This window comes from Bombina bombina, chromosome 2, assembly GCF_027579735.1.
Source record: "Bombina bombina isolate aBomBom1 chromosome 2, aBomBom1.pri, whole genome shotgun sequence".
Taxonomy (NCBI): domain Eukaryota; kingdom Metazoa; phylum Chordata; class Amphibia; order Anura; family Bombinatoridae; genus Bombina; species Bombina bombina.
Window position 1 is genome coordinate 1,033,074,865 of NC_069500.1, and position 25,669 is coordinate 1,033,100,533.

Consider the following 25,669-nt stretch of genomic DNA (forward strand, 5'->3'; position numbering starts at 1 on the left):
CTAGTGTTTGCGATGTGGGAGTACGGCGGTTTAGGGGTTAATATGTTTATTATAGTGGTGGCGACATTGGGGACGGCAGATTAGTGGTTAATAAGTGTAGGTAGGTTGCGTGACATTGGGGGCGGGAGATTATGGGTTAATAAATATAATGTAGGTGTCGGTGATGTCGGGGGTGGCAGATTAGGGGTTAATAAGTGTAAGATTAGGGGTGTTTAGACTCAGGGTTTATGTTAGGATGTTAGGTGTAAACATAAATTTTGTTTCCCCATAGGAATCAATGGGGCTGCGTTACGGAGCTTTACGCTCCTTTATTGTAGGTGTTAGGCTTTTTATCAGCCGACTCTCCCCATTGATGTCTATGGGGAAATCATGCACGAGCACGTAAAAACAGCTCACTGCAGCTTTCAGCAGCGCTGGTATTAGAGTGCGGTATGGAGCTCAATTTTGCGTTATGCTCACTTCTTGCCTGATAACGCCGGGTTTTTATAAACCTGTAATACCAGCGCTGTAGGGAAGTGAGCGGTGACAATAACTTGCAAGTTAGTACCGCACCCCTCATAACGCAAAACTCGTAATCTAGTCGTAATTCACCTTTTTTAAGGGTGTGTGCTCCTTTGATGTGTGCTATGAATATTAACCTATATTCATCTATTTATACAGGAACATCTAAAAAACTAAGGCCTAGATTTGGAGTTTGGCGGTAGATGGGCTGTGAACGCTCCGCGGGCTTTTTTCTGGCCGCACCATAAAATTAACTCTGGTATCGAGAGTTCAAAAAAATGCTGCGTTAGGCTCCAAAAAAGGAGCGTAGAGCATTTTTACCGCAAATGCAACTCTCGATACCAGAGTTGCTTACGGACGCGGCCAGCCTCAAAAACGTGCTCGTGCACGATTCTCCCATAGGAAACAATGGGGCTGTTTGAGCTGAAAAAAAACCTAACACCTGCAAAAAAGCAGCGTTCAGCTCCTAACGCAGCCCCATTGTTTCCTATGGGGAAACACTTCCTACGTCTGCACCTAACACCCTAACATGTACCCTGAGTCAAAACACCCCTAACCTTACACTTATTAACCCCTAATCTGCCGCCCCCGCTATCGCTGACACCTGCATTATATTATTAACCCCTAATCTGCCGCTCCGTAAACCGCCGCAATTTACATTATCCCTATGTACCCCTAATCTGCTGCCCCTAACACCGCCGACCCCTATATTATATTTATTAACCCCTAATCTGCCCCCCTCAACGTCGCCGACACCTGCCTACACTTATTAACCCCTAATCTGCTGAGCGGACCGCACCGCTACTATAATAAAGTTATTAACCCCTAACCCGCCTCACTAACCCTATCATAAATAGTATTAACCCCTAATCTGCCCTCCCTAACATCGCCGACACCTAAATTCAATTATTAACCCCTAATCTGATGACCGGAGCTCATCGCTACTATAATAAATGGATTAACCCCCTAAAGCTAAGTCTAACCCTAACACTAACACCCCCCTAACTTAAATATAATTTAAATCTAACGAAATTAATTAACTCTTATTAAATAAATTATTCCTATTTAAAGCTAAATACTTACCTGTAAAATAAATCCTAATATAGCTACAATATAAATTATAATTATATTATAGCTATTTTAGGATTAATATTTATTTTACAGGTAACTTTGTAATTATTTTAACCAGGTACAATAGCTATTAAATAGTTAAGAACTATTTAATAGTTACCTAGTTAAAATAATAACAAATTTACCTGTAAAATAAATCCTAACCTAAGTTATAATTAAACCTAACACTACCCTATCAATAAATTAATTAAATAAACTACCTACAATTACCTACAATTAACCTAACACTACACTATCAATAAATAAATTAAATACAATTGCTACAAATAACTACAATTACATAAACTAACTAAAGTACAAAAAATAAAAAAGAACTAAGTTGCAAAAAATAAAAAAATATTTACCAACATTAGAAAAATATTACAACAATTTTAAACTAATTACACCTACTCTAAGCCCCCTAATAAAATAACAAAGACCCCCAAAATAAAAAATTCCTTACCCTATTCTAAATTAATAAATGTAAAAGCTCTTTTACCTTACCAGCCCTGAACAGGGCCCTTTGCGGGGCATGCCCCAAGAAAATCAGCTCTTTTGCCTGTAAAAAAAAACATACAATACCCCCCCCCAACATTACAACCCACCACCCACATACCCCTAATCTAACCCAAACCCCCCTTAAATAAACCTAACACTAAACCCCTGAAGATCTTCCTACCTTGTCTTCACCATCCAGGTATCACCGATCCGTCCTGGCATCCGGTGCTGAAGAGGTCCAGAAGAGGCTCCAAAGTCTTCCTCCTATCCAGCAAGAAGAGGACATCCGGACCGGCAAACATCTTCTCCAAGCGGCATCTTCGATCTTCTTCCATCCGGTGCGGAGCGGGTCCATCTTGAAGCAGCCGACGCGGATCCATCCTCTTCTTCCGTTGTCTCCCGACGAATGACGGTTCCTTTAAGGGACGTCATCCAAGATGGCGTCCCTCGAATTCCGATTGGCTGATAGGATTCTATCAGCCAATCGGAATTAAGGTAGGAATATTCTGATTGGCTGATGGAATCAGCCAATCAGAATCAAGTTCAATCCGATTGGCTGATCCAATCAGCCAATCAGATTGAGCTCGCATTCTATTGGCTGATCGGAACAGCCAATAGAATGCGAGCTCAATCTGATTGGCTGATTGGATCAGCCAATAGGATTGAACTTGATTCTGATTGGCTGATTCCATCAGCCAATCAGAATATTCCTACCTTAATTCCGATTGGCTGATAGAATCCTATCAGCCAATCGGAATTCGAGGGACGCCATCTTGGATGACGTCCCTTAAAGGAACCGTCATTCGTCGGGAGACAACGGAAGAAGAGGATGGATCCGCGTCGGCTGCTTCAAGATGGACCCGCTCCGCACCGGATGGAAGAAGATCGAAGATGCCGCTTGGAGAAGATGTTTGCCGGTCCGGATGTCCTCTTCTTGCCGGATAGGAGGAAGACTTTGGAGCCTTTTCTGGACCTCTTCAGCACCGGATGCCAGGACGGATCGGTGATACCTGGATGGTGAAGACAAGGTAGGAAGATCTTCAGGGGCTTAGTGTTATGTTTATTTAAGGGGGGTTTGGGTTAGATTAGGGGTATGTGGGTGGTGGGTTGTAATGTTGGGGGGGGGGGTATTGTATGTTTTTTTTTACAGGCAAAAGAGCTGATTTTCTTGGGGCATGCCCCGCAAAGGGCCCTGTTCAGGGCTGGTAAGGTAAAAGAGCTTTTACATTTATTAATTTAGAATAGGGTAGGGAATTTTTTATTTTGGGGGTCTTTGTTATTTTATTAGGGGGCTTAGAGTAGGTGTAATTAGTTTAAAATTGTTGTAATATTTTTCTAATGTTGGTAAATATTTTTTTATTTTTTGTAACTTAGTTCTTTTTTATTTTTTGTACTTTAGTTAGTTTATGTAATTGTAGTTATTTGTAGCAATTGTATTTAATTTATTTATTGATAGTGTAGTGTTAGGTTAATTGTAGGTAATTGTAGGTAGTTTATTTAATTAATTTATTGATAGGGTAGTGTTAGGTTTAATTATAACTTAGGTTAGGATTTATTTTACAGGTAATTTTGTTATTATTTTAACTAGGTAACTATTAAATAGTTCTTAACTATTTAATAGCTATTGTACCTGGTTAAAATAATTACAAAGTTGCCTATAAAATAAATATTAATCCTAAAATAGCTATAATATAATTATAATTTATATTGTAGCTATATTAGGATGTATTTTACAGGTAAGTATTTAGCTTTAAATAGGAATAATTTATTTAATAAGAGTTAATTAATTTCGTTAGATTTAAATTATATTTAAGTTAGGGGGGTGTTAGTGTTAGGGTTAGACTTAGCTTTAGGGGTTAATCCATTTATTATAGTAGCGATGAGCTCCGGTCGTCAGATTAGGGGTTAATAATTGAAGGTAGGTGTCGGCGATGTTAGGGAGGGCAGATTAGGGGTTAATACTATTTATGATAGGGTTAGTGAGGCGGATCAGGGGTTAATTACTTTATTATAGTAGCGGTGCGGTCCGCTCGGCAGATTAGGGGTTAATAAGTGTAGGCAGGTGTCGGCGACGTTGAGGGGGGCAGATTAGGGGTTAATAAATATAATATAGGGGTCGGCGGTGTTAGGGGTAGCAGATTAGGGGTACATAAGGATAACGTAGGTGGCGGCGCTTTGCGGTCGGCAGATTAGGGGTTAATTATTGTAAGTAGCTGGCGGCGACGTTGAGGGGGGCAGGTTAGGGGTTAATAAATATAATACAGGGGTCGGCGGTGTTAGGGGCAGCAGATTAGGGGTACATAAGTATAACGTAGGTGGCGGTCGGCAGATTAGGGGTTAAAATTTTTTAATCAAGTGGCGGCGATGTGGGGGGACCTCGGTTTAGGGGTACATAGGTAGTTTATGGGTGTTAGTGTACTTTAGAGCACAGTAGTTAAGAGCTTTATGAACCAGCGTTAGCCCAGAAAGCTCTTAACTCCTGCTATTTTCCTGCGGCTGGAGTTTTGTCGTTAGAGCTCTAACGCACACTTCAGAAACGACTCTAAATACCGGTGTTAGGAAGATCCCATTGAAAAGATAGGATACGCAATTGACGTAAAGGGATCTGCGGTATGGAAAAGTCACGGCTGAAAAGTGAGCGTTAGACCCTTTAATCACTGACTCCAAATACCGGCGGTAGCCTAAAACCAGCGTTAGGAGCCTCTAACGCTGGTTTTCACGGCTACCGCCGAACTCTAAATCTAGGCCTTAGAACGTAAACTTGTTCTTTAAACGCTGTGTGTTTATTATGTAACTTTTTCATTGTTGTACGTTTGTTATGTGGAATTGTTTTCAATATTTGTGTTCAACTAAATCCATTAACATTTGTTTTTAATTGGGAAAGTGCTTAAAGGGATATGAAACCCAAACATTTTCTTTTGTGGTTCAGACAGAGCATACCATTTAAAAAATGTTTCCAATTTCTATTATCAAATTTGCTTTGTTCCCATGATATTCTGTGTTGAAGAGATACCCTGGTAGGCATCTGGAGCACTACATGACAGTAAATAGTACTGCCATCTAGTGTTCTTGCACACATTATTGCAAAACTGCTGCCATCTAGTGTTCTTGCACACATTATTGCAAAACTGCTGCCATCTAGTGTTCTTGCACACATTATTGCAAAACTGCTGCCATCTAGTGTTCTTGCACACATTATTGCAAAACTGCTGCCATCTAGTGTTCTTGCACACATTATTGCAAAACTGCTGCCATCTAGTGTTCTTGCACACATTATTGCAAAACTGCTGCCATATAGTGTTCTTGCACACATTATTGCAAAACTGCTGCCATCTAGTGTTCTTGCACACATTATTGCAAAACTGTTGCCATCTAGTGTTCTTGCACACATTATTGCAAAACTGCTGCCATCTAGTGTTCTTGCGCACATTATTGCAAAACTGCTGCCATCTAGTGTTTTTGCACACATTATTGCAAAACTGCTGCCATCTAGTGTTCTTGCACACATTATTGCAAAACTGCTGCCATCTAGTGCTCTTGCACACATTATTGCAAAACTGCTGCCATATAGTGCTCCAAAAATGGTACAGCTCTAAAGCATACATCCCTGCTTTTCAACAAGAGATACCAAGGAAACAAAGAAAAATTGATAATAGAAGTAAATTAGAAAGTTGTTTTAAATTGCATGCTCTATCTAAATCATGAAAGAAATGGTTTAAATGTTACTCATTTTTTTTATGATTTGTTAACAAGCCTTGTTGTGATTGGTATATTGATACTTAAAACATGTATAATGTTCTGTCAGCAATTACCCCAGCAGCTGGTTAGGTGAAACGCATAGGTGACTAGAGGAGTGTGTAACGTATACTAATAAATAAACTGTTAAACAGGAACCACTGAGATCACTTCACTTGATTTATTTTGCACTACTGGCAACTAAAGTAAGGAGAGTTCTATCAATCACTACTGATTATAAGCACTTATTGGAGCAGGGCTCTTGTTTTGTTGTTTAACAGTCTGTATATTGATGTTATCATTCTTTATGATTTGCATGCAGCACTAAAGCATATGTTGAAGCTACCAAATAAAAATGATTAATAAGTAAACCTCTCCCACTACATATACAATATCAGATATATATTATTTTCCATTGTTAATGACTAGATTCTACCACACTAGATATCTAGTAATCTAATCTCAACTAGCACCAAAAAAATGTTTTTCCTGTACAAGAAAACATAATCTGTTTTTATAAGTATAGAACAATTTTTTTAGCAATTGAATTCAAATCAAAATACTCAACTAAAAAGTATTACTATTTTACAGTGTATAATCAAAAAAGTAAGAAATCCCAATATCTTTTTTTATGTCTAGACTAAAAGAGGTAAATTATGCTGTGATCATCTTTGCTTTAGAAATTAAACTCCTTCTTTAATGCTTTTTTTTTTTTTTTTTTTTTGGAAAAGGACACTGGATGTTCAGCCAAACAGAATAACAGTAGGAGGTATCAGATCCCTGGAACCAATACTACAAAGAAAAGGACAAGTACAAAGCCATGACTTTGTAGGATGTATAATGGAATTTGCAGTGAATGGGCGTCCTCTTGAACCAAGCCAAGCACTGTCAGCACAAGGAATTCTAGACCGGTATGTGTGTGTTTTTTTTTAATCCAGTAGCTTAAGTAAAATGTTTTTAAATGGAATTTTGTTCAGGAAGTAATCAACTATAAACTGATAGGATAAAATGTTTATAAATTAACAGCTGACAGATTAAAAATATAAATCTCACCTCCTTCCTGCTGAATGTTGAAACCTTGCTACAGAAGTTTTGCTTAGGCCCATAAGGAAAAGGCTGGGTGCATGCCAACATTCATTATATTGTCAAAACATTTTAGGGACACTAAAGTCAAAATTAAACTTTTATAATTCAGATAGAGTGTGCTATTTTAAAAGACTTTTCAATTCATTATCAAATGATGCTTGCTTTTTTTATATGCACACTTTCGGAAGCACCAGCTTCTACTGAGCATGTGCACAAAATCATCACTTTTAACTTGTAATACGAGTTCAATCTGACGCATGCAAAAAGCATAACTCTCGCAAAGTTAATGCACCAATGGCAGGACAACATAGAGCTCCACTCATAATCTAGCCCATAATATGATAAACTTGAGTGATTTTAATTAGTAACAAAATAATCATGTATAGTAATTTATATATTGAGGTATGCAGATTGTATTAATATGTACTGTAGGTATTAACTAATATTGGTTTTCCAATATATAATGAATTATTTTGGTGTTTTGCAAGTTTATTCAGAATGTTTGTTTATTTTACCTCAACTTTATTGGTATGAAATCTCGAAAAATATCTGAATAGTACACTGAATAGTGAATTTATGGTACGCGATTAAATATGGCGTCTCTTGCATTCCTATTGGCTGATTTGATTCTTCAAATTTAAATCAGTCAATAGGATGAGAGCTACTGAAATCCTATTGGCGGATTTGATCAGCCAGTAGGATTTCAGTAGCTCTCATCCTTTTGGCTAATTTGAATTTAATTATTTTAATTGTAATTTAGGATTATTTTTATTTTAATTTTTGAAATGGAGTTAATTTAGGGGGTGTTAGGTTAGGGTGCTTAGTGATTAGTTATTTGTTGTGGGGTTTGGTGGCTTAGGGGTTAATAGATTTATTTGTTTAATTGCGATGTGGGTTAATGGCAGATTAGGGGTTTATATATTAAATAGATAGTTTGCGTTGTAGGAGAATTGCGGATTAGGGGTTAATAGATTTAATAGATAGTTTGCGTTGTGGGGGCATTGCGGATTGGGGGTTAAAAGATTTAATAGATAGTTTGCGTTGTTTTTGGGGGATGGCGGTTTAGGGGTTAACAACTTTGATAGATACATTGCGGTATGGGGGTTGGCAAATTAGATGTTAATACATTAGTTATTGCAGTGGGGGGTTGCGGTTGATAGGTAGATATCGCGCATGCGTTACGTGTTTGATTTTATTCTAACAGCGAGCGACGGGTAAAATATATGCATACAAATGCGGCGCCGTATATGTGATCGAGTGTAGTGTAAGGTCGGGTTACCATAGTAACCTATTAATGTTTTAGAAATCTAGCATCGGGTGGAAGCGTTAACACAATGCTAACTTACACCTACATGAAAAGAGCGACCGCTCGCAAAGCGGGAACTTTTTCAATGAAAACGTGGTACTAAAATGGAGCTGTAAATTACTTTTAGTTGTTGGCAGCTTCGGTAGCTTACAGCTCCATTTTTAACGGCTCAATGGAAGCGAGCCCTAAATTGTAGGCTTTAGGGAAAGTTGATATGGATTTTGCTTTTTATTTTAGCATAAAATAAACTATCAATATAAACAGTTAATCTTTTAAATTAAATATCCGTTAAAATTACATACTAACTAAATTTTGTTTACCTGCTGCATTATGTTCTTTTACAACTTCCCAACATGACACTTACTACAAAAATGAAATGTATAGATGTCATAATGATATAACAAACACATATATGTAAAATAATTGCCTTGATAGCATACTAATAGATCAAATTCATATTTAGTACATGCATTGCCCTGATATAGAAACATAGAATTTGACAGCAGCTAAGAACCAAAAAGGCTACCCATATTACATGTTACTTATTTCTTAGGATAGCCTTATGCATGTCCTAGGCATTTTTTTATTCTTTTACAGCCCTTGTGGATAACACCTCTATTGGAAGTTTATTCCATGATACAAACACCAGATTTAACGATTTGTACTTGTATTACATTTTAGATCACATTCTAGTATGTATTCTTGTACATTCTTGTATTTCCCCAATCCTCCAGTTTTTTAATATTGCTGCTCATTCAATTCACCCCTCCTGGAACATCAACCCTGTTGCAATTTTTTGTAGCATAAGTAAACAAGCACACCTTCTCCTAGAGCCCACTTCCAATATTACTGATGAAAATGTTAAACAAAACAGGCCCAAGAACTGATCCTTAGGGAACACTACTAGTAACTGACCCCTCAATTGAATGTGCTCCATTTATTGAAACCCTCTGTCTTCATAAAACAGGTGGAGATCTGTGCATATCCTAAAAGGGCTAATAAATTAAAAATAGTTTGCATACAAAATTGTTTAAAAATTGCTGGCAAGTATTTTAAAATCATTCTCAAAAATAAGCAAAATTAATTGCATAGCTAAGCTGCCTGGAGCAGCCAACTCCTCCCCCCTTATCAGTGTTTAGACTCATGCATTGTATTTCGACTGAGTTCACAGCTTCTAGGCATGCTCCAGCAGATAATCCCTATGCACTTTTGCATTCTACCAAAACAACAAAAGAAATAGATACAGCCATAGAAGGAAATGTGTGGGGGGAGTTAGAGCTTTACAATTCAGTAACTAAAAAGAAAGGGTTAATGGTGAGACACTGCAGTATAAATTTCCAGGTAAAGTAATTAAAGTACATATTATTATATTTTGTCTCTATCCCAACTTGTTTTATGTCCCAATAAGCCAGTATTCTACCCACTTAACAATCTTAGCCTCTACTCCAAGGCAATACATTTTGTGAATAAGTTTGTTCTGTGGGACAGTGTCAAATGCTTTGCTAAAGTCTAGATACGCTACAACTAAGGCTCCTCCATGGTCTATTAATTTAGTTACATGGTCAAAGAAACCAATTAGATATGAATATATTGTACAAACATACATGCATACATACATCCACTAAAACAAATATGAATTTTCATTTATATTTGTAGATGCCCGAGATTAGAAGGCGTTTGCAATACAATGTCTTGCCAAAATGGCGGAACCTGTATGGACAATTGGTCTTGGCAGCAATGCAACTGTAAAGATGGATTTACTGGGAAGCAATGTGAAAAATGTAAGTATGTGCTTCATCTCTCCATGAAATGTTTATTTAACCACACATCGATTAAATGAGACTTAACATTTTAAATGGAATTCGTTGTTATGGTGCCTTTTGCAGATATTCCACACCACAGACATTTATTATATTATTTAAACTAGGTTTACTTGTGACATATTCATCCCTAGTGGCCCTCAAAAAACACCTATCAGTAATTTGTTATAAAAAAAGCAGTTCCATGATTCTCATTAGGTAATTAAGCTTGTGCATTTGTAACAAATGTTGTAATTTTTTTTAGTAAAAGTAAGTATATACAGTTAAATTAAATTCATCAAAGTTATTTCTGATGTCTTTTTTTTTTTAACTAAAAATGTGATTGCTTTCTAATTGGATGCCATTGTTTTGAACAAATTTATTTTTTTCTGTGGCTTTAACCTCTAGTAAATTAATTAAACATATAGTTAAAGTTACACACTTGGCAAGCTCACATGCTATACCTGCATAGAACATGGCTGGTAATTTGTGGATACAGATGTATTTCTCTAATTATTGGTTTACTGGCCATATCCTTTGCAGAGGGACATATACATGCACATTTTTATATGGCTGTGCAACTTTATCTATGTGTTTAAGTGCTTTGTAGGAGTTGAACAAATAGTGTTAAAATTGAATTTATTTAGAAATTAAATGTTCTAACAAAATAGAGCATTTTCGTTTTACCCTTGTTAGTTCTTTTTAAACCTAATTTTTGTTTTTGTTTTTAGGAAGAGAGATTTGAGCTCAGATGTTTTTTATAAATTCTCTGTTCCTTACATTTCAGACATGACAGCAGATACAGCTTTATCTCTTGATGGCAAAGGATTCCTTCAATACTCCATCATTCAGACAAAGAAGCGCGAATATTTGATGAGGCCTCAAAGTGTTGATCTAGACACCATTTTTATGAATCACTTAGAAGTTAAATTCAGAACTAGGAGTGACAATGGGTTCCTACTTCAGATCCATGAAAGTAGCAATTATACTATTATAAAGGTAAGATCCACTTAATAATTTATTTGCGGCTAGATTACAAGTCTTGTGTTATGAGTAAAAAAGCAGCGTTATGCCTTATAACGCTGCTTTTTTACTACCGCTGGTATTACGAGTCTTGCAGATTTAGTGGCACCGCACACTTTTTTGGCCTTACCGCAAATCGACTTACGCAATTTGCGTATAGTCTATTTTCAATGGGACTTCCATAGCGCCGGTATTATGAGCTTGTCCTAGGAGGTCAAAAAGTGAGCGGTACACCCTATCCCGTCAAGATTCGTACCGCATTCTAAAGTCAGTAGTTATGAGTTTTACACTACAAAGCTGTAGCATAAAACTCATAACTAAAGAGCTAAAAGTACACTAACACCCATAAACTACCTATTAACCCCTAAACCGAGGCCCTCCCGCATTGCAAACACTATAATAAAAATATTAACCCCTAATCTGCCGCTCCCGACATCACTGCCACTATAATAAACATATTAACCCTAAACCGCCGCACTCCCGCCTCGCAAACATTAGTTACATATTATTAACCCCTAATCTGCCGTCCCTAACATCGCCGCCACCTACCTACATTTATTAACCCCTAATCTGCCGCCCCCAACGTCGCCGCCACTATATTATATTTATTAACCCCTAAACCTAACCCTAACACCCCCTATCTTAAATATAATTGAAATAAATCTAAATAAAACCGACAATTATTACCTAAATTATTCCTAGTTAAAACTAAATACTTACCTGTAAAATAAACCCTAAGCTAGCTACAATATAACTAATAGTTACATTGTAGCTAGCTTAGGGTTTATTTTTATTTTACAGGCAAGTTTGTATTTATTTTAACTAGGTAGAATAGTTACTAAATAGTTATTAACTATTTAATAACTACCTAGCTAAAATAAATACAAATTGACCTGTAAAATAAAACCTAACCTAATTTACACTAACACCTAACACTACACTACAATTAAAAAAATTCCCTAAATTAAATACAATTAACTAAATTCAATTAAATTAGCTAAATTACAAAACCCCCCACTAAATTACAGAAAATAAAAAACAAATTACAAGATCTTTAAACTAATTACACCTAATTAATAGTCCTATCAAAATAAAAAAAGCCCTTCCCAAAATAAAAAAAAAACCCTAGCCTAAACTAAACTACCAATAGCCCTTAAAAGGGCATTTTGCGGGACATTGCCCCAAAGAAATCAGCTATTTTACCTGTAAAAAAAATACAAACAACCCCCCAACAGTAAAACCCACCACCCACACAACCAACACCCCAAATAAAACCCTAACTAATAAAACCTAAGCTCCCCATTGCCCTGAAAAGGGAATTTGGATGGGCATTGCCCTTAAAAGGGCATTTAGCTCTATTGCTGCCCAAAGCCCTAACCTAAAAATAAATCCCACCCAATACACCCTTAAAAAAAACGAACACTAACCCCCTGAAGATCCACTTACAGTTTTGAAGATCCGACATCCATCCTCAACGAAGCCGGGAGAAGTCCTCATCGAAACGGCAAGAAGTCCTCAACGAAGCCGGTAGAAGTCTTCATCCAAGCTGGGAGAAGTGGTCCTCCAGATGGGCAGAAGTCTTCATCCAGACGGCATCTTCTATCTTCATCCTTCCGACGCGGAGCGGCTCCATCTTCAAAACATCCGGCGCAGAGCATCCTCTTCCAACGACGACTACCCGATGAATGAAGGTACCTTTAAGTGACGTCATCCAAGATGGCGTCCCTTAGATTCCGATTGGCTGATAGAATTTTATCAACCCATTGGAATTAATGTTGAAAAAATCCTATTGGCTGATGCAATGAGCCAATAGGATTGAACTTCAATCCTATTGGCTGATCCATTCAGCCAATAGAATGCGAGCTCAATCCTATTGGCTGTTCCAATCAGCCAATAGAATGCAAGCTCAATCCTATTGGCAGATTGGATCAGCCAATAGGATTGAAATGCAATCAGCCAATAGGATTTTTTCAACCTTTATTCCGATTGGCTGATAGAATACTATCAGCCAATCAGAATCTAAGGGACGCAATCTTGGATGATGTCACTTAAAGGTACCTTCATTCATTGGGTAGTCAGCGTTGGAAGAGGATGCTCCGCGCCGGATGTCTTGAAGATGGAGCCGCTCCGCGTCGGAAGGATGAATATAGAGGATGCCGTCTGGAAGAAGACTTCTGCCCGTCTGGAGGACCACTTCTCCAGGCTTGGATGAAGACTTCTCCTGGCTTTGTTGAGGACTTCTTGCCGCTTTGATGAGGACTTCTCCCGGCTTCATAGAGGATGGATGTCGGATCTTTAAAACTGTAAGTGGATCTTCAGGGGGTTAGTGTTAGGTTTTTTTAAGGGTGTATTGGGTGGGTTTTATTTTTAGGGCTTTGGGCAGCAATAGAGCTAAATGCCCTTTTAAGGGCAATGTCCATCCAAATGCCCTTTTCAGGGCAATGGGGAGCTAAGGTTTTTTTAGTTTGGGTTTTATTTGGGAGGTTGGATGTGTGGGTGGTGGATTTTACTGTCGGGGGGTTGTTTGTAATTTTTTTTACAGGTAAAAGAGCTGATTTATTTGGGGCAATGCCCCACAAAAGGCCCTTTTAAGGGCTATTGGTATTTTAGTTTAGGCTAGGGTTTTTTTTTATTTGGGGGGGGCTTTTTTGATAGGGCTATTAGATTAGGTGTAATTAGTTTAAAGATCTTGTAATTTGTTTTTTATTTTCAGTAATTTAGTGTTTTTTTGTTTGTAATTTAGCTAATTTTATTGAATTTAGTTAATATTGTATGTATGTATGTATTGGGTACTTGTAAAGTGTGGCTAATCACCCGTAAGGGTCTCAAGGCGCTGCTCATTTTATCTACCTCGGAAGGATGAAAGGCTGAGTAGACCTCGCCGGGGATTGAACCTGCAACCCTTGGGTTGCTACAGAGCCCAGCCACACAGTGCCTTAGCATGATGAGCTATCTGTATTTAAAGGGACAGTCTAGTATTAATTAAACTTTCATTATTCAGATAGGACATAAGGAATTCCTTGTGCAATGCTACCCCCTGCTCTTGTGCAAGACCAGTGACTGTCAATCACTGAGGACCTGCCCTGTAAGGGCTCCACAGGAGCATCTAAAGCTTACTACATGGAGCCCCATATGCTAACATTGCACCCAGTAGGATTTCTTTCAGCAATACAGTAGGCTTTCTTTCAGCAATACTGTCACACTTGCCTTTGCTGATTGCATATCCATGCATTTTAAAGCATCCTGGTCTTATTCTGAAGCCAATTTTTGTCTATCATCTATACTTAATAAATGGCAACTCCAGTGTATATTTTCAAGCCACAATATTCACAGTCATTTTTTCCCTTAGCATTAACAGCACCGCTCTAAAATTCACCTTGAAAAACCTGACAAGTTTCTTCCCTGGCTTAGGCTCAATCACTCTTGTCATAATTGTAAATGAATTTGGCAGTAATGCTGGCAAATCACTTTGTTGGACAAGTCACTATGATATGTATATGCCGTATGCATTTGTATAAAGAGGCTTCCTGTTCCAAACGTTCAGCAGGTCAATGTCTTTTAAATGAACAAATGTTTACTTAGTTTCCATCATCTTATCTGATAAATGCATTATTTGAGGAATGTGGTCCTTAATATTTCTAGCTTTTGAGGCTAATATACAATAAATAATAGTGCATTCTGGTTAAACTAGATGTTTTCATTTACAATACATTTTTATTGATTTCCATTAATGTAAATCTGGAATTTTATCATTTAAAATGTTTTTTTTGGGGGGGTTAATAGTATTTTAATAGTATTTTAACCAAGCAATTGATATTTAGAATTATATCTTATGCAAAAAAACTGCTTCATGCAGCTCTAATGCTTAATAGAACATGACTGAAAAAGGGAAAGAGAGTAAGATAGCAGTACAAATTAAAGGGCCATTAAACTGCTGAGCTCATCTACAAAAGAATAGTAACTATTCGCTATGGGCTAGGTAGATTACAAGTGGCGCGCTAATGTTAGCACACGTGCAATATTAAAATATTGCGTTCAAGCTAACTTGCACGTGTATTACAAGTTGAATGTAAACGTGACCGCAGAAGTGCAAACTAAATTTGCGCATGAAGTCCTCGACTAAAGGGTTAGGGCTAAATAAAAAGATGCACCAAACATAACATAAATATACCAAAATAAACATTTAGGGCCCCATGTATCAAAAGGCGTGTGGACAGCTTCCAAACTTGAGAAGCTGCGTGCAGGCCTTCGCCGCATATGGATAATAGATATATACATACATATAATATACATGTGTAAATATGTGTATGTATGTATATATACATATGTTTATATGTGTATACATGGTATATATGTTTACATGTGTGTGTATATATACATAAATACACATAAAAAAACAAAGATACACATGTATACTGTGGAGCCCTTTCCACTCAAATACTTGACAAATCATTTTTTATAAATTTCAGTATTTAATAATGTGCTTTATTGTGTACTGTAAATATTTTACATTCCTATGTTCTATATATAACTATACCTATATATAAATATAGATATATAGGTATAGATATATATTTTACAAAACTATATATATATATATATATATATATATATATATATATATATATATATAAATATAAATATATTTAAAAATAAATAGAAGATTTTCTTCTATGTGAAGAACATTGGAATGTAAAATATTCATAACTACCTTTGGGTTAGCGCAGTTGGTCTAACTCAGTGTCGGTTAGCGCGAGAGCAATAAGCGTTAGTTTTATTTTGCAGTTTGCACGCACCATTGAAGTCTATGGGGTGAAGAAGTTAAAGCAGTCGCAATATCTGAAATTCTCAAGTTAGCGAGCGCTGGCATTCACTTATGCGCAAAATATTTAGTTTTGTGTGTGAGTGAAAGCGCTAAATAGCATGCCACTTGTAATCTGGCCCTTTGTTAGTGCATTTCATTCTGTTCCTGCAGCTCAAACTGCAGGCAATATTACTGATCTGTGACACAGCTTCTGTCACAGACTGTGAGAATACCTGAGCTCCAAGATGGCAGCCCACAGTACAAAGAGGCGGAGCTTGAGTATATTGCAACTTTAAGCTATTAAAACAGTATAATTGATTTGTGTAGAAACAGGATGAAATCCAATAACACAAAAATCAGTAATCATTCTAGGCTATTTGTGCCCAGCAGTTTAATGTCCCCTTTAAATTATTCTCTGGGCAATGCAGAGGTTTATTTAGCATAAGCCAATTTGTACTTAGGAGTATAGTGCCAAATTTGAAGGAATGATCTCAGCTAGCACTGAATTCTGTTGCCCACTATATTAAAATATATATTGCTATTTATTCCATATTTTAACTACTCCACATTGTGGGTGTGTTTTAGTTAAAAATAACTAAAACAGATTAAAAATAAGTAGAAATAAGCACACAATATAGATAAGTGAAGCACGTTAGCTTGAGTCTAAGGGCCTCATTCTCTAAAGCTCCCTGGTCTGGCCAGATTGTTTATGAAGTCTCCTCCTGTTTATGAAACTAAGCAGAGTTCAGGATGCAAAGAAGAAACGCCTACATTACAAAATAATTCTCAAAAAATATTTTTTGTGTGTGATTCCTCTCCATGCTGGAAAAGTTTTGGATAATCAAACATTAAAGGGATACTAACCCCACATTTTTTCTTTCATGATTCAGATAGAGCATGCAATTTTAAGCAACGTTCTAATTTACTCCTATTATCATTTTTTCTTTGTTCTCATGTTATCTTGATTTGAAAAAGCAGTAATGAAAGGTTAGGAGCCAGCCCATTTTTAGTTCAGCACCTTGGTAGCGCTTGCTGATTGGTTTGCTACATTTAGCCACAAATCAGCAAGTGCTACCAGGGTGCTGAACAAAAAATGATCCGGCTCTAAAGCTTACAGTACTGCTTTTTCAAATCAAGATAGTATGAGAACAAAGAAAAATTGATAATAGGAGTAAATTAGAAAGGTGCTTAAAATCTCATGCTCTATCTGAATCATGAAAGAAAAAAATTGGGTTTAGTATCCCTTTAAACCCCAAATAAGTTGAGTTTTTATAGGGTATTTAAACAGAATTGTCACCTGCTTCTTTTTTTATCATTACCATGAATACCTTCTGGACCTTGTGAAATCTGACTACTAAACATACATAGCCTAGTTCAGAATGTTTATGTCAAAACATGACATCAAAATTTTATAATATATTCCAGAATTCTTCTTCCATTTCCCTTCTGTGGCTCATGTTAATAAAGTCTTGTAGCTAACACATATCCAGTTGCTGGAAACTCAAATCTGACTTATTGTACTCTCAGGGCAATATCATTAAAAAGAGATTGAAAAGTAAATTGTCAGTGTCTTTGTTATTACTTGTCATAATTTGTCAGTAAAAAGTTAAAGATATTTTCATTAATTTACTGTTCAACTATAACTGTAGATAAACTGTATACATTTGTGCAGAACATCCATAATGCAAATGAGCAAGATAATATTTTGTGCAAAATAGTATATAATTTTATATAATAATGTATATTTTATATATATAAATAACATCTTTAAAATGTATTGATAAATAAAAATCACTCTTTTTACCTTGATACTCTGAGTGAACATACAGTGCAAGCGTTTCATAAACTACATTTCATACTTGATTCATATACATTGGTCAGAGCCTACATATGCTCCCGCTGCATGTAAAAAGTGCAGTTCTTGAAGTGAAATAAATATACTCTTAAGTATCTTCTGAAAAGATACATGTTAATAAATTGTTGAAATCAATATTCTAAAGCAGAATAGATAAATATTATTTTCTCTGTCCCTTTAAGTAGCAATTCTTAGTGGATTATTGTTTACTTCCATTATTATCTCTTAAAATCCACAATGCTCAGCATTAATAGGCAAAATGTTATAGCATAAAACTATTTCTAACCTATTTAAAGGGACAGTCTAGTCAAAATTAAACGTTCATGATTCAAATAGGGCATGTAAATGTAAACAACTTTCAAATTTGCTTTGTTCACTTGGTTTTCTTTGTTGAAAGCTAAACTTAGGTAGGCTCATATGCTAATTTCTAAGCCCTTAAGGCCGTCTCTTATCTCGGTGCATTTTGACAGTTTTTCACAGATAGACAGCGCTAGTTCATGTGTGCCATAAAGATAACATTGTGCTTACTCCCTTGGAGTTATTTATGAGTCAGCACTGATTAGCTAAAATGCAAGTCTGTCAAAAGTGTATTAATATAACTGTGTTGGTTATGCAAAACTGGGGAATGGATAATAAATATATTATCTATCTTTTTAAACAATAAGAATTCTGATGTAGACTGTCCCTTTAAATACATATACATAGTAAATTTACATACACATATATTTGTGTCTTGCGCATGAGCAACATAATAGAAATATTCCAAATTGTCTTGGAATACTGACAAAAATATAAAAAAGTCCAGTTCAGGATTTCATTTACTTCCTTTAGATGTCAAATTGGATAAGTGTACAATGGTCTTCAAAGCCTAGTGAAAAGTATTGAGAAAATGGATTGTAATTGGGAAAACACACTATTGTGATTATGTTGAAAGGAAATAGATTGGAGTGTATTATGCATATCAAAAATGTGTGGTCACCAAGAAAGAAAACCAGTAGACAGTAGCTTCCTTGCAATAAAGGGGACTGTAGCAAACATTGAAAATGTTTAAATATTGGGACAATTAAGGGGACAGCAGAGACCATGGGACTAAATCAGATGAGTCATGCATTTTAGAGAGCAGGTTAGGTGATATTTAAAGGGACAAGAAACCCCCAACAATTATTTCATGCTTTAGGTAGAACATACAATTTTAAACAACTTTCCAGTTTACTTCTATTATCAAATTTGCTTCATTCTCTTGGTATCATTTGCTGAAGAAGCAGCAATGCACTGCTGGTTTCTAACTAGCACATGGGCGAGCCAATGACAATTAGTATATATATGCAGCCACCAATCAGCAGCTAGAACCTAGGTTCTTTGCTACACCTGAGCTTACCTAGATGAACCTTTCAGCAAAGGATAACTGGTGAAGGAAGCAAATTAAATAATATAAGTAAATTGGAAAGTTGTTCAAAATCACATGCTCTTTCTAAATCATGAAAGAAAAAATTTGGGTTTCATGTCCCTTTAAAGGACCAGTCAACACAGTACATTTGCATAATAAACACATGTAAGATAACAAGACAATGCAACAGCACTTAGTCTGAACTTCAAATGAGTAGTAGATTTTTTTTCTGACATTTTTAAAAGTTATGTCTATTTCCACTCCCTCTGTACCATGTGACAGCCATCAGCCAATCACAAATGCATACACGTACCATATGACAGCCATCAGCCATGCACAAATGCATACACACTTATTCTTGCACGTGCTCAGTAGGAGCTGGCGACTCAAAAAGTTTAAATATAAAAAGACTGTGCACATTTTGTTAATGGAAGTAAATTGGAAAGTTGTTTAAAATGGCATGCTCTATCTGCATAATGAAAGTTTAATTTTGATTGAGTGTCCCTTTAAGCAATATGATTCTATCAAAGCCATCAAAGTGGAAATGCATTTTGTTTGTAGATTTTATTTCTGCCTGATATATTTATACTTATACTTTTTTAGTATTTAGTATTTATTTTTATCTACTTGACTATGTTTAATATTATATCTGATATTACACAGCCTAAATTGTGTATATATATATATATATATATATATATATATATATATTTCACTTCCCTAAATGTATGTATCGAAAAACTCAAAGGCCTAGATTTAGAGTTGGGCGGTAGCCGTCAAAACCAGCGTTAGAGGCTCCTAACGCTGGTTTTTACCGCCCTCTGGTATTTGGAGCCAGTCATTAAAGGGTCTAACGCTCACTTTCCAGCCGCGACTTTTCCATACCGCAGATCCCCTTACGTCAATTGCGTATCCTATCTTTTCAATGGGATCTTTCTAACGCCGGTATTTAGAGTCGTGTCTGAAGTGAGCGTTAGAAATCTAACGACAAAACTCCAGCCGCAGAAAAAAGTCAGTAGTTAAGAGCTTTCTGGGCTAACGCCGGTTTATAAAGCTCTTAACTACTGTGCTCTAAAGTACACTAACACCCATAAACTACCTATGTACCCCTAAACCAGGTCCCCCCACATCGCCGCCACTCTATTAACATTTTTTAACCCCTAATCTGCCGACCGCACACCGCTGCCACCTACATTATCCCTATGAACCCCTAATCTGCTGCCCCTAACACCGCCGACCCCTATATTATATTTATTAACCCCTAATCTGCCCCCCTCAACGTCGCCTCATATTCTGCCTACACTTATTAACCCCTAATCTGCCGAGCGGACCGCACCGCTACTATAATAAAGTTATTAACCCCTAATCCGCCTCACTCCCGCCTCAATAACCCTATAATAAATAGTATTAACCCCTAATCTGCCCTCCCTAACATCGCCGACACCTAACTGCAAGTATTAACCCCTAATCTGCCGATCGGAGCTCACCGCTACTCTAATAAATTTTTTAACCCCTAAAGCTAATTTTAACCCTAACCCTAACACCCCCTAAGTTAAATATAATTTTATTCTAACAAAATAAATTAACTCTTATTAAATAAATTATTCCTATTTAAATCTAAATACTTACCTGTAAAATAAACCCTAATATAGCTACAATATAAATAATAATTATATTGTAGCTATTTTAGGATTAATATTTATTTTACAGGCAACTTTGTATTTATTTTAACCAGGTACAATAGCTATTAAATAGTTAAGAACTATTAAATAGTTACCTAGTTAAAATAATTACAAAATTACCTGTAAAATAAATCCTAACCTAAGTTACAATTAAACCTAACACTACACTATCAATAAATTAATTAAATAAAATACCTACAATTACCTACAATTAAACCTAACACTACACTATCAATAAATTAATTAAATAAACTACCTACAATTACCTACAATTAAACCTAACACTACACTATCAATAAATTAATTAAATAAACTACCTACAATTAACTACAATGAAATAAACTAACTAAAGTACAAAAAATAAAAAAGAACTAAGTTACAAAAAATAAAAAAATATTTACCAACATTAGAAAAATATTACAACAATTTTAAACTAATTACACCTACTCTAAGCCCCCTAATAAAATAACAAAGACCCCCAAAATAAAAAAATGCCCTACCCTATTCTAAATTAAAAAAGTTCAAAGCTCTTTTACCTTACCAGCCCTAAAAAGGGCCATTTGCGGGGCATGCCCCAAAGAATTCAGCCCAAACCCCCCTTAAATAAACCTAACACTAAGCCCCTGAAGATCTCCCTACCTTGTTTTCACCATGCCAGGTTCACCGATCGGTCCAGAAGAGGGTGCCGAAGTCTTGATCCAAGCCCAATTTATTTCGTTAGAATAAAATTATATTTAACTTAGGGGGGTGTTAGGGTTAGACTTAGCTTTAGGGGTTCATTTATTAGACTAGCGACGAGATCCGATCTGCAGATTCGGGGTTAATAAGTGTAGGTAGCTGGCGGCGACGTTGAGGGGGGCAGATTAGGGGTTATTACATATAATATAGGGGTCGGCGGTGTTAGGGGCAGCAGATTAGGGGTACATAACTATAATGTATGTTGCGGCGGTATACGGAGCGGCAGATTAGGGGTTAAAAAAATATGCAGGTGTCAGCGATAGCGGGGGCGGCAGATTAGGGGTTAATAAGTGTAAGGTTAGGGGTGTTTAGACTCGGGGTACATGTTAGAGTGTTAGGTGCACACGTAGGAAGTGTTTCCCCATAGTAAACAATGGGGCTGCGTTAGGAGCTGAACGTTGCTTTTTTGCAGGTGTTAGGTTTTTTTTCAGCTCAAACAGCCCCATTGTTTTCTATGGGGGAATTGTGCACGAGCACGTTTTTGAAGCTGACCGCATCTGTAAGCACCGCTGGTATCGAGAGTTGCAGTAGCGTTAAATTATGCTCTACACTCCCTTTTTGGAGCCTAACGCACTGAAAACCCAGCCATTCTGTGAACTCTAAATACCAGCGGTATTTAAAAGGTGCGGGGGAAAAAAAGCACGCGTAGCTAACGCACCCCTTTGGCCGCAGAACTCTAAATCTAGCCGAAAATGATTTACTTTTGCATTTAATTTGAAACAAAGATAGGACATCTTTTTAATATATCCTAACCACAGTGTTATCTCCTAAGAATGTAACATTTATACCTCTTTTATAACAGGTGAAAAATGGAAAACTTCACTACACATCTGATGCAGGTGTAGCAGGAAAAGTAGAGAGGAACATTCCCGAGCTCTACGTAGCTGATGGTCGCTGGCACACCTTTACAATGGAGAAGAATGGCTCAATTACTTCTTTATCGATAGACAAAGCCTACAGCAGGGATATACATCATATAACTCAGGATTTTGGAGGTCTCAATGTTCTAACAATGCAGCTTGGAGGAGAACCACATGGACAAATATCTCAAGCAAGTTATAATGGTAATTGTTTTTATGTACAGATACAATATATATATGTAACATTCATACATAACATTTCTGCTTGTATTCATTATTTTAGAAAAGTTATTAATTCTAGTTAGTTTATCTATTGTAAGCACAATACATAACTTTGACTTTCTAATTAATTTGTGACTTATTTACTTTTAAAACATAATAATTTATGTCCAAGTGTTGGATCATGACATTTTATTTGAATTGATGATTAGTACATTTGTATTTCTACTACTGTAACTTTAATTTTTTCACCTACCAACTCTAGGGGGCCTAGCTATCAAGCCCCGTATTGAGCTTGACGGCCCGTGTTTCTGGCGAGTCTTCAGACTCGCCAGAAACAGCAGTTATGAAGCAGCGGTCACAAAGACCGCTGCTCCATAACCTGTCCGCCTGCTCTGAGCAGGCGGACAGACATCCCCGTAAATCAACCCGATCGAGTCGGATCAGGTCCACCAAACTTTGTTAAATAGAGGCCTAGGTCATTAGGTGGTAATTGATAGCTAAAGAGCTTTTAAACCTAATACAGCATTGGGGTTCTATAAATTGTTATATTATCTATATATTTAATTAGGCTTATTCATATATTGTTGCAGTGTAAACACATTTCTTGCTGTAAGCGTTTAACTGGTGAAACAGCTGGGTTTGTTCTGCAAATTTTGTAATTAAAGGGATATGAAACTAAAACATTTTCTTTCTTGATTCAGATAGAGAATGCACTTTCAAACAACTTTCTAATTTACTTCTATTATATTTTTTCTTTGTTCTCCTGGTATCTTTGGTTGAAAAGCAGGAATGCAAGCTTAGGAGCCTGCCCATTTTTGGAGCACTATATGGCAACAGCTATCCATTTGCAAGAACATTAGATGGCATTACAGTTTCCTGCCATGTAGTGCTCCAGACAAACATTATCATGGGAACAAAGCAAATGAGTTAACAGAAGTAAATTGTATGCTTTGGGGCCGATTTATTAAGGGCTGAATGCCCCTGTTTCCGCACGAGCCTTCAGGCTCGCCGGAAACAGGAGTTAAGAAGCAGCGGTCTTAAGACCGCTGCTCCTTTACTCGTACGCCTCCTCTAAGGCTGCAGACATCAATCCGCCCGATCTCATACGGTATCATTTGTTAATGGAGCAGCAATGCACTACTAGTTTCTAAATGAAAACATGGAGTGAGCCAATGACAATATATATATATATATATATATATGCAGCTACCAATCAGCAGCTAGCACCCAGGTGCTTTGCTGCTCCTGAGCTTACTTAGCTAAACCCTTCAACAAAGGATAACAAGAGATGGAAGCAAATTAAATAATAAAAGTAAATTGGAAAGTTGTTTAAAATGTTATGCTCTTTCTGAATCATGAATGTCTAATTATGACTTTACTGTCTCATTAAGTTTGTTTTTATTATAATCACAAAGATAAAGAGAAGTAATTTTTAAATAACATTACATAACTAAAAATGATAAATATTAATATAAATAAATAAAAAAAAAATGTTATTTAAAATAATTTCTGAAGTATTGGGGTAATTTTGAAATGCAGAGCAAAATGTGAATGTTTCACCTTTCTGGTTAATCACTCAGTGTCGGCTTTGTGATTGCCTGATATGAGTGTGCCAGGCATAAAGTTCACAGCATGTGCCTAGATCTTTGGATTTCATCTACACCATTCCACCCAACCATAAGAAATATCATGATAGCAGCTGTGGTTTTAAAAAAGTAAAAAAAAATCTAAGGTCTCCACAATTATGTTAAATATGCACATGTACAGATTATATTTTGTTTACAAGCTTATGAATTGTGTCCCTTTGGCTACTTCATAAATCTCAGTGCTTCACTTGGACTTGTGGAGCTAAGCAGTCTTTGTGCTTTTTTGTGCCAAAACCTACTATGCAAGTTGTGCCAGTACTATTGGATAAATAGGAAAAAGGTACTTTGCATGTCTCCGTTCCTGCATAAACATTGTTGTTTGTGGATTGTCCTTGTATTCAAAACATTAGCTTGTAGCAAATGAAATAGTGAAACCACAGATTTAAACAGCAACAGAGTTGTTAACTGAATTTGCCAGGGAGATTTTCACCTAAGCAGGCTTTACTATAATGACTTTAAAGGGACAGTCAACACCAAAATTGTTATTGCTTAAAAAGATAGATAATTCCTTTACTACCCATTCTCCAGCTTTGCACAACCAACATGTTTATATTAATATATTTTATAACATTTAAACCTCTAAATTTCAGCCTGTTTCTAAGCCACTATAGGAGACTGCTAGTTCATGTGTGCCATATAGATAACATTGTGCTCACTAACGTGGAGTTGTGGAGTTGTGGCTTACACTGCACTAATTGACTAAAATGCAAGTCAATAGATAATAAATAAATAGCTATCAGCTAGATTAGGAGTTGTGCGTTATGAGAGAAAAAGCAGCATTATGGCTCTTTTTCACTACAGCTGGTATTACAGGTGTTGTAGGTAGAGTTGTACCGCACACCTTTTTTGCCGTCACGCAACGTAACTACAGCACCTTTCAAAAAGTCCTTTTTCAATGGGACTTTCACAGCGCCGGTATGACGAGTTTGCCTGGGAGGCCAAAAAGTGAGCAGTACAGCCTATAACTACAAGTTATAGGCCGCCACCTGAAAGTCAGTAGTTATGGGTTTTACGTTACAAAGCTGTACCATAAAACTCATAACTAAAGTGTTACAAAGTACACTAACACCCATAAACTACCTATTAACCCCTAAACCGAAGCCCTCCTGCATCGCAAACACTAAAATAAAATTATTAACCCCTAATTTGCCGCTCCGGACATCACCGCCACTATAATAAACATATTAACCCCTAATCCGCATCGCAAACACTAGTTAAATATTATTAACTCCTAATCTGCTGCCCCCAATGTTGTTGCCACCTACACACACTTATTAACCCCTAATCTGCTGTCCCTAACATCGCCGCAACCTACATTATACTGTTATACCCCTAATTTGCTGCCCCCCAAATCGCCGCCACCTAACTACACTTATTAACCCCTAATCTGCCCCAATGTCGCCGCCACTATACTAAA

At 36.6% G+C, this 25,669-nt stretch overlaps 1 protein-coding gene across 1 annotated transcript in view; it reads left to right on the top strand.

Annotated features, from left to right (window-relative positions):
• The window catches only part of FAT4 (FAT atypical cadherin 4), a 337,983-nt gene that overhangs the window by 300,343 nt on the left and 11,971 nt on the right, over positions 1 to 25,669 (top strand). The window contains 4 exon segments of the mRNA XM_053703634.1: positions 6,576 to 6,755; positions 9,893 to 10,017; positions 10,823 to 11,034; positions 22,327 to 22,588. Of these exon segments, the coding sequence (XP_053559609.1) occupies positions 6,576 to 6,755; positions 9,893 to 10,017; positions 10,823 to 11,034; positions 22,327 to 22,588 (779 nt within the window).